Source organism: Myotis davidii, unplaced genomic scaffold, assembly GCF_000327345.1.
Source record: "Myotis davidii unplaced genomic scaffold, ASM32734v1 scaffold38, whole genome shotgun sequence".
In the NCBI taxonomy this organism is placed as follows: domain Eukaryota; kingdom Metazoa; phylum Chordata; class Mammalia; order Chiroptera; family Vespertilionidae; genus Myotis; species Myotis davidii.
The window spans coordinates 5,141,231-5,152,118 of NW_006291383.1; the positions used below are offsets into that span (position 1 = coordinate 5,141,231).

A 10,888-nucleotide genomic window follows, 5' to 3' on the forward strand; every position below is an offset into this window, starting at 1 on the left:
CTCATGTTCTAATCCTCAGCTAACTATTGAGATATTGAGGGGTTTTTTGCTGGTGTGATGACTCAAACCTTCATTCTAAGGCATCTGAGTTACTAGTGATACAGAATTACTCTGGGCTTCTATTACTTTTACTTCAAGGAGGTGCCCCTGTGACTAGAGAGGAAGAAACTTGCCCAGGGTTCTACAGCCAGTAGATAGAGCCTGGTGTTGACATTATGGTATAGTGGGGAAAGCAAAGGCTTTTAAATCCTTGCCTTGTACTTCTTAGATGTGGGATATTGGAAAAGTCACTTCACTTCTCTCTAAGCCTAAGTTTCTCAATTTTAGAGTAAGAAATGAAGATATCTACCCAAGAAGACTGTTAGGAGGATTCAACATAAGGTGCTTAGGTTATAGTTCCTGGCACAGTATAGGATTTATACTCCCCCCCCCCGACCCCCCCGTTTTCCTCAGCCATTTGGTATCAGGCTTACTTCTTCAGTTCCAGGATGGCTGGTTTTTACTTTTCAGTCTTCTCTCTACCTCATAAAGCTGGGACAGAGGGTTAGCATTTTGTTATTTACTGCAGTTTATAAAATCCCTACTAGCTTTTAAAAATATTAATATCCCTTAGTACCAGGATGGATCTGCCAGTCATATCATTTGTGCAGAGGGAACTTAGGCTTTAGATTCCCCAGGAGGAAGCCAGTCTGTGTAGCTGGGAGATCTGGAGATGGAATTTTCCACCATGTGGTCTTAGTTTTCTCATAGGTGTTAAAAAACTGTTCATTGGCAAGGGCTCAGAACAATTAGAACTAAGCAAAAAATTGAGTCTCTAGAAGAATGCATTAGGTCCCCTTTAATGTGGAAGGTGAACATCTATTGTCTTATTGCCAATTCTTAAGTCACACTATAGCAGCTTCCTGTCCTGCATTAAGTCTGCACTGGACCCAGCTGATGGGGACAGCCTTCTTATTTAATTTGTGCCTTTATTTAAGTGTTTGTCCTGGCCCAAACATCACATCATCACTTTTTTTTAATCTTTATAAATTGCACAGGAACACAGTGAATGCCAGTCACTTTGGACCCGAGGGCAGCTCAGGCTTTCCTCTGTTCCCAAGCCTCTTGGACAGGCCTTATGTTGTCACATTTGAGTTATCAACATTTTGAACTATCCTGCTTACAAGTGAGTGAGTTAGAGTAGGGAATAAAGCAGGTGGGTTGGAAAAACATTTTCAGGAAATCACCATTTTACATGCGAAAAAAGAACAAATGGAAATAGATGAAATCTTAACAGTAGTTGTCTTTAGATGGAAACACTAAGTAAAATATCTTCATTATTCTGTGGTTTCCACATTTTCTAAAGTGAGCATATATAGTATTGCTTTTATAATAGGAAAAAGGACTTTAAAATCACCATTTTAAATTATTGATAACCAGTGAAGTCCAAATGAAAAGTAGCCACAGTTTATAGTGTGATTAATAAACACACAAGTAGATAGCAGGTAGGCCAATATTTTTAGAGTTAACTGGGTCAAAGCATGACTGCAAAAGAGAGAATTGTAGATGCTGGCTGAAATTTGTGATAAAAGATTCAAGCCATTCCATCTCCTTTTGAAATGTAACTGGTAGAAAACAAACTAAGTCCAGCCGCTGTAGCTCATTTGGTAGAGCATTGTCCCAAGCACCAGAAGGTCACCGGTTCCATTCCCAGTTGTGGCACATGCCCGGGTTATGGGCTCAATCCCCAGTAGGGGGCGTGCAGGAGGCAGCCAATGTTTCTATCTCCCTCTCTGAAATCAATAAAAACACTTTTTTAAAAATCAGTTTAAAAACAAACTAAAAATTTCAGCTTTTGAGCATTCAGTAGCTTAATCAAGTTTATAGGTTGCCTGGGATCTGAGAAAAGAATCATGTTCTACAGGAAAGTTAAATTATCATCAGGCTTGTGCTCTCTAAGTGGCACAAATGTTTGGGATGCTTATGATTGGCATGTGGGTCCATAGTTTGAAGAGTGTTCCTGCTTGGCATTCTCTGAGTCCTTGGAAGGAATAATAAAAGTCATGGGTCTTACCCACACTCAGGGGAGAGAGAGGTTATGCTAGGATGTGAATATCAAAAGGCAGAGATCATAGACACCACTTTGAGTCTGTCTGCCATAACTGTCTGGTTCAGTGATGGCGAACCTATAACATGCGTGTCAGAGGTGACACGCAAACTCATTTTTTTGGTTGATTTTTCTTTGTTAAATGGCATTTAAATATATAAAATAAATATCAAAAATATAAGTCTTTGTTTTACTATGGTTGCAGATATCAAAAAATTTCTATATGTGATACGGCACCAGAGTTAAGTTAGGGTTTTTCAAAATGCTGACACGCCGAGCTCAAAAGGTTCGCCATCACTGGTCTAGTTTCTTGTGTCTTCAGCACCCTGAGCAGTGCATGTCACATGCTAACCTCTAATATTTGAATGAATGGAAGTAATGGGACCATTATATTTCCAACTCCTGGTTTAAATTTTTTTCATTGTGAGAGAGAAAGGAAAAGAGAGAAAAAACACACACACAAGAGATTTGTTGTTCTACTTATTTATGCATTCATTGGTTGACTTGTATCTGCCCTGACCAGAGACAGAACCTGCAACTTTGGTGTATCGGCAGGATGCTCTAATGCCAGTGGTTGGCAAACTGCGGCTCACGAGCCACATGCGGCTCTTTGGCCCCTTGAGTGTGGCTCTTCCACAAAATACCAACTTCTGCTCATGGGCCATGAAGTTTCAATCGCACTGTTCATGCGTGCCCGCATGTGGTATTTTGTGGAAGAGCCACACTCAAGGGGCCACAGAGCCGTATGTGGCTTGCCAGCTGCAGTTTGCCGACCACTGCTCAAACCAATTGAACTACCCGGCCAGGGCCCAACTCCTAGTTTAAGCCTTTTTCTTCACTACCTTCTCTTCTGTTTCAGAGTTACTGATTTATTTTTGAGAATCCTCTACTTCATCTTCCTCATGGATGAACTTCAGGATGTTCAACTCACAGAGATCAAACCACTTCTAAATGATAAGGTAAAGACTGCTCTGTTTTCACTAAAATATAGAAACTACTCTTTCCACTAAAATGTCTCTTCTGCGATTAGTTCATTTCTATATTATCTAAATAGTAACTAATTCAAAACATAGCTTGACTTTCTATGGAGGGAATACTTTTTAAAATATATTTTTTTAACCATCTTTTTTGTGCCTTTCCACATTTTTCTTTCCTTCTACTTTGTTTCCACAGGCCAAATTGAATCATGTTATCCTTGAGATTTTCCTGCTTTTCAGATAGAGATATTAAGGGAAAAAATAATAATGCAAAGTTAAGTAGAAAGCATGAGAGTGAGATTTGACTTAAAATACAAGTATCTTAAGTTTCAGTTTCTTTTTTTTAATGTATTTTTCTTGATTTCAGAGAGCAAGAGAGAAGGGAGAGAGAGATAGAAACATCAATGATAAAGGAGAATCATTGATGGGCTGCCTCTTGCATGCCCTCTGCTGGGGATTGATTTGAGCCCACAACCTGGGCATGTGGCTTGACCGGAATTGAACCCAACACCCTTCAGTCTACAGGCCAATGCTATATCCACTGAGCCAAACCACCTATGGCTTGAGTTTCAGTTCCTCTAAGGAAAACATCCATGGCTAGTGAAGTGCATAGGCTACAACACTCTCCCTACAGTTTGTCAAGTATATGATGGGCCCTAGCTGGTTTGGCTCAGTGGATAGAGCGTTGTTGGGACTGAAGGGTCCCAGGTTCGATTCTGGTCAAGGGCATGTGCTTTGGTTGTGGGCACATCCCCAGTAGGAGGCGTGTAGGAGGCAGCTGATTGATGTTTCTCTCTCATCGATGTTTCTAACTCTCTATCCCTCTCACTTCCTCTCTGTAAAAAATCAATAAAATATATATTTTTAAAAAGTATATGATGGGACCCTTCTGCCAACGTGGAGGTTTTCATCCAGAGATGCCTGAATGTCAGGAATATGCCTCATTTTTATTTTAGTGTTAAAGAAGTACACAAGCTAAAGACCAGTGTGATATAAGTTACCAAAAAGCTAAGAAAGGCTTATCCTCTCTCTGGTCCCACTCCATTCAGTAAATGTGCCTGAAATTCCTTTTTTTCAATCCTCTTTTGGTTTATTGTCATTGTCCCCTATTAAAATACTCTTGTAGCTTGGTGTGAATGACTACATGGCATTCTTTCCTGAGGGAAGTATTGATGAAGATTGAGGGTAAATGGGTGAGGTTGGGCTGAGGGGTACATCAAAAGATGTTGTTGCCTGTTACCTTTTTTTTTTTGCTGAAAGAAAGGCCCTTCACCTACAACTTCTATGGCTGTTGACGTAACTATGCATTTTGTTAATTTGCTCTTGAATCCTATCAGCTCCATTTTCTCCCCTGTGACATCATCTCCATCTCCACTTTCCCTCCTTCCTTTATCTTTCACCAGATTTTTTGTTCTTTCCCTTGGCAAGCTGTACATTTTGTTTAGCCCCCTTTGGTTTCTTCTGCTGCTTCCCCCTCATGTTTAAAAAAAACTCCTTTAAGTACTGTCTTTTGGTGCATATGAAGGGCTGTTCCCAAAATGATGTGCCACAAAGAAGAGGAAGGAAATAAAATCTTCTGTAAAGTTTATGCATAGCCACAGAAATGAAGTTACAAGACAGGTAGGTAGCCAGTTTAGCTTCTGGAAGATTATAATCTATCCTAAATCTGGCTGATCACCAGAATCAACCAGGGAATTGTTTAAAAATACAGATTCCTGGGTTCCACTCTACACCAACTAAATTGGAATCTGAGGGGAGGAGAAATGGACACACACACATACACCTCTGTGATCACTGTTCCTGCTTGTTGGAATTACTTGGGGAGATGTAAAAATTACCAATGCGTTGGCCCTGCCTCCAGAGGTTCTGATTGAATTGTTCTGCGGTGTGGTTGAGCTTTTTAAAAAATTCCCATAATTGCCCTGCCCATGTGGCCCAGTTATTTGAAGTGCCATCCTGTACACCAAAAGGTTTCGGGTTTGATTCCTAATCAGGGCACATACCTAGATTTCAAGTTCAAACCCCAGTTGGGGTGCATACTGGAGGCAACTGATTGATGTTTCTCTCTCTCTCTTCCCCTTCCTCTCTAAAAAAAAAAAAAAAAAATCAATAAAAACATATCCTCAGGTGAGGATTAAAAAAAAAGAAAACTCCCATAATTGAGAACCGAGCCTAAAGTGATTAGCCAATGTAGGAAAACCATTACCTAATGGGTCTCAGCTATTTGAGGACTGGGACACAGATAAGAGGAGGACCCTTTCCTAACCCTGGAAGGATACGGGATGCCTGAAGAGGCACCTATACAAAAGAGTTGCAGGATTGATTGCATAGCTCATAGAGACAGTATATGGAAAAGTGACTGTTAACCATAGAAAAGCATTGAATTAATTTCTGAATCCTCCTCTCTAAGGCCACAATGGTGCCTTGGCTGTGTCTGATGTATGCCCAAGTTCTATGGACAGAATTGTGCTCCTCTTCCCCCAAATGCATATGGTGAACCCCTCCTACCCGCCCATTGACTTTATTGAAAATCGGGCCTTTAAGGAGGTAATTAAGGTTACATGAGGTCAAAAGAGTATAGCCTTATTCCAGTAGGATTCGTGGACTTTTAAAAAGAGGAAGAGAGAGTGAGAGATGGCTACTTTTTGAGGACACAACAAGATGGTGGCCGTTTGTAAGCCAGGAAGAGAGCTCTTACTAGAAACTAAACCTTACTGGGATCTTGATCTTGTATTTCCAACCTCCAGAACTGTGAGAAAATAAATTTTTATTGTTAAAGTCACTCAGCCCATGCAGTCTAAGAATTCAAGTAATCAATGCCTCACTTCCTAACATCTGTTAGCTCCTCTTTGATATGCCTGTGCTGTTCCTACCCACTTCCCATGCTCTCTCTCCCTAAAAAGTGCTCCTATTCATTGTGCATGAGAGCTCCCCTGCTCCAGTGAAGCTTTATAGAAATAGATTGGCAAGAGGTTCTCTTTGGATGGGGCATTCCCAAACAAAGAATTCCACCCCAGTTAGTCCTCCCTCCCCCCAATATATCAATGCTTCTGTCTTTGCTGAGCAAGTGGGTGCTTGTGAACGGCATAATGATGGTAATGCTGCTTACCCATTATTTCATTTGACTCTGCCAATAGCTTGGTGATGGAGCACACACAGATCAATTATTCCCATGTTCCTGGTGAGGAAATTAAGGCTAAGAGAGGTGCAGTAGCTTACTCTGATTGAGTACCTAAGAATGCCTACTGCAGAGTCTTACCGCTACTACGGTTTTGGGCTGGAGAATGGTTTATTGTGGGAGACTGTTCGTGCATTGTAGGGTATATCCTTGGCCTCTACCCACTCACTGGATGGCAGTAGCACCTCCCCAGTTGTGATGGTCAGAAATGTCTCCAGATATTGTCAAATGTCTCTTGAGGGGCAAAGTTCTCCCCAGTTGAGAGCCACTGCTATTAAAGGACAAGCCTTCAGGTTTGAGTAGGTATAGATAGATGTCTTGAGTTTTTTTTGTTTGGGGGGGAGTTTTTTTACTTTAACCTATCCTGCTATTATTTATTAAGCACCTTTTAATGCCAGATGCTTTACATACCTTCTCTCTTTTAATTATCAGAGTATCCCTCTGAAGTCAATAGTATTATTCCTCACTTAGCAGATGAAAATCTGACTGAAAGAGTGGCTTGCCCAGTCAGTAAGTGGCAGAGCCAGGACTAAAACTTACATCTTTCTTATTCCAAAACCTGAGGCCTTTCCACCATGTTCACTCAGTAGGTGTTTTGGCATCACTGCTGTGGCTTGCCCTGTCTCTTTCACTTCACTTCATCTTTCTCTCCATTCTCCTCATAGACACACGCTTATACAAAGACATCACTATACTCTCCTGGCTTCAGGGAGCTAACGGCAATCTAGACCCAATCTAATATGGAGAAATTTGTCCTGAGGTGACTGTGAGGAAGCATTCTCAAAATAGTGTTAAGTGAGGCTTTTCTCAGCTCAGAATTGTGAAGAAGTGGGTAATTTTTTTGTGCTTGTTTTGGCTCCAGTGATGAAAAGAAGCACCCACTAGCACTTTGCTTTGGGAGACCAGAAACTGCACAGCAATATGAAATGATTTTTTTAAAAATAGCATTTAATAATTTTCAAAGGATTTTCACAAATCCTCCTATATAATAAAAGGGTAATATGCAAATAGACCAAACACAGAACAACCAATCAAAGAATGGTATGCTTATGATATACTAAGGCTGCTCAACCACTCGGTATGATGTGCACTGACCAACAGGGGTAGATGCTCCGACCGGTAGGTTAGCTTGCTGCTGGGTTCCGGATGATTGGGACTGAGAAAGATGGGCCAGGCACATCCTGGAGCCCTCCTGTGGACCCTCCTCAGCCCAACCATGCACCAGTGGGGCCCTTCAGCCTGCTCTGCACCCTCTCGCAATCTGGGACCCCTCGGGGGATGTCGGAGAGCCAGTTTCAGCCTGATCCCGCAGGTCACTTGCCTTGGGAGGGCACCGGAAGTAACAGATGCAGGGCTCATGGCTGGTGAGCGCTGCTGCGGCAGTGCGAGCCTCTCGATCCGGGACTGATTGGGCATGAGCCTGCAGAAGGCACAATGGGGCTGGGATGAATGGGAGCGGCAGGTAGGAGCTGCAGGTGGCATTGGAGTGCGGGTTTCGGCCTCGATCCCTGCAGGCCTCCCAGAGGGACCCTACCCATGCACACATTCGTGCCCCAGCCCTCTAGTATCAAATAAATCTCGTAACCTCTTGTAAAATAAGTAGTTAAAGGTATTTTCAGCTTTATTTTACAGATATGGCTCAGAGAGGTTATATGACTTGTCCAACGTTAGTGTCTAGTACGGTAGTAAAGCCAGGACTAGATCCCACATTTGTTGATTTCAACTTGAATCAGGGGTCTAGAGATCTTCCCATGATCTGCTCTCTGCCTCTTGTAGCTGGTAGTTTCCACTCCTCACTCAAAAGACCTTATACCAAGCAGGAGAGTTGACTGGGTTTTGCTTCATTTTTCCTGTCCTCCTCTACCTCCTGTTGGTTCAGATATTACTGAGTCTGATGAAAGCCAGCAGCCAGGCTTGAGAAAATAAGTAGGGGACCACAATTGGACCCTGCAGAATTGAGAAAATACCAAGAAGGGGTATAAATATTTGGGAGAACAGAAACAAGTTATTTACTTTGTTTTGGTTGTTGTTACAGTAGGAACAGGTAGACCATATTACAGTTTGATTTCTCATTCTACTAGAGACTAAATAGAAATGTGAGGAGAGGAGGGTAGGAGAGAGAACTCAGGAGTTAGCTTTTTATAACCTTCCAATAGTAGAAACAGGCAAAGGGCTAGTGCCAAGGTTTCTTTTAAAAAAAATTTGACATTTTCATTAAAGAACTAGAGGTCTGATGCACAAAATTCATGCAAGGGGCTCCACACTTGAAGCCGTGGTGGCTTGCCTTGGCCCTTGCAGCCCCGGCTTCCTCTGAAAGGTTGTCTGGAATGTCGTTTGGCTGTCTGGTCTAATTAGCATATTACACTTTTATTATTATAGATATTCAGGAAGTACTACATCTACTGTGCACTAGAGGGTGGGTGTCCCTTAACATGCTAACTAGGAGGTGATTGTCACATCATTTGTCAGAAATTCTCAAGATGGGACTGGAGCAGGAAATGAGTTCCCAAGCAAGTAATGATACCACTCTGGTAGACAGTTCTCAACACTCTGTCAGCAGGAGTTGGTGGGAGGAGCCCAAGCCTTAGCCTGGTGCCCACAGAGTTTTTATTCCAAGGGGTCAGTGACACATAATGTTAGCCTGATAGTCTGTTAAGGTAGAGGTTTTTTTAGAATTGAAATTGTACTTTTTCATCAGTCTGCAGATGGTTATCTAAGTCTCTGACCTCTTTATAAGTTTCTTTATGAAGTCTCAGTTTTTTAATTAGTATTTTTGAAGGTAATAATATAAATAATTAAAATATATATATACACATACAGCCATACAAACACACATACTCACATATATGTAGAACTTTCACTTTTGTCTCTGGATTATAGCTTGAACAAATTTCTCTTTTAATAGAAATGTCATATTTTATTCTCTAATAGTTTTTTAAAATTAACTTGTTTCTAAAATTTTACTGTTTAAAACAGCTCCCTTCCCCCATTTTAATTTCTAGCATATCATTTGCATATAATTCTTCTTCTTTGATATTTTTATTCAAATTGAGTATGTCTATTTTGGGATGTTGATAACCAATGCAAAATGAAATTTATTGCATTTACTAAGTGCTAGGACTGAGAATATAATGGTGAATTAGATAACCTCACTCCCTTCAAGTTCACAGAACAGGTAGTTTGACTTCAAATCTTCCTCTTGGTAGTTGGTTCTGTGGTCTTATCTATCTTGTCTTCTTTTCCATTATATCTTTTACTTTCTATCTTTTGAAACTATATATTCCTCTTGACTAGATCTCATGTTGGGAAACTACATCTCTCTTCTTCTCCCTAGCAATTACTTGTGGTTTTTTGTGGGTTTTTTTTTTAACTTTTGAAAACTTTCTCTCCGCCCCCCTTTTTTTTTTCATACTTCTTTTTATTCACTGACCTATTCTTAGTTGCGTTTTGCTTAATCTCCAGGCTTGTATTTGAGAGAATTACTTGTTTTTAATTTACCTTCAGGAACTGTTTCACTTACCTTCTACACCTGGCACGAGATTCTACCAGGAAATGCTCCTCTTAGCTGGTTTCTGCCTTGACTGCAGCTTTCAGTAATAATTTATCTTTCTTTTTTGTCTTTCCCCCAATTATTATTTTAATTTTTTCTTGAATCCCTTTCATCTATTTAAGTCTGCTTAGTGCAAGAATCTCTTTGAACATGGAAACTCGTATAAGTTTTGTTAGAGTAGAATTATGTCCCTCAAATATCAGAGACAATTAAGTTCTCATGGAAGGGCCCCAGGAAGTCTTGATCCTTCCAGAATACACCCAATAAGCAGTATGAAATTTTTAATGAGTTCAAATAATATGTCTTCACTTGACCACAGATCGAGTAATGGCCTCCATTCAGAAACTCTGCATGCTAAATACTGTCGAACAAACCCAGGCATATCCTTTCTCTAAGATGATCACTCATGAAGCCTGAAGCCATTCTCCAAGAAGGTCGGGCATCTCTTGAAAAAAATGCCAAGAAAACAAGTGTTAGTCTTCTTTCAATTATTAGTACTTTTCTTTCTGAGTACATTGGATTAAGAACATGTAGTTGTTTTTTGCTACGTATTCAATAAAGAGAAGTTTGCTTTGATTTCTAGAAAGAATCATCTCTTTCCACTTTTGGCATTTCCCTTTGTGCTCATCTCAGAGACTTCAGGGCTTCACAGAATGCCTCATGACTGGTGCTTTATTTGGGGGAAGGTGCAAGTTGAATCTGGAATCGGGCTCACTGGTCATTTATATTCTACTCAAACCATCTACCCTAGTACATAAGACGGCCCTTCTTTCTGCTTCTTATCATTAATTAGAAGTTAAACAAAATGGCCCGGCCAGTGTGGCTCAGTGGTTGAGCATTGACCTATGAACCAGGAGGTCATGGTTCGATTCCCAGTCAGGGCACATGCCTGGGTTGCGGGCTCGATCCCCAGTGTGGGGTATGCAGGAGGCAGCCAATCACTGATGTTTCTATCTCTCCCTCTTCCTCTCTGAAATCAGTAAAAATATATATTTTTTTTTAAAAAAGAAATTAAACACAGTGATTTCTCTGAAGGAGTTCTTTGGCATATTATGGGGCTAATGGGAGCTGTGGAATATTATAATCCCTTTTACCTG

At 40.8% G+C, this 10,888-nt stretch overlaps 1 protein-coding gene across 4 annotated transcripts in view; it reads left to right on the forward strand.

Annotated features, from left to right (window-relative positions):
• NDRG3 (NDRG family member 3) overlaps window positions 1-10,888 on the forward strand; it is a 70,908-nt gene that overhangs the window by 7,620 nt on the left and 52,400 nt on the right. For all 4 annotated transcript variants that reach the window (XM_006764513.2, XM_006764515.2, XM_006764514.2 and 1 more), the window contains one exon: window positions 2,946-3,045. In XM_006764513.2, coding sequence (XP_006764576.1) covers window positions 2,989-3,045 — 57 coding nt within the window. In that variant the 5' untranslated portion in view covers window positions 2,946-2,988. Of the gene's footprint in view, window positions 1-2,945; window positions 3,046-10,888 lie in introns of those variants that run through there.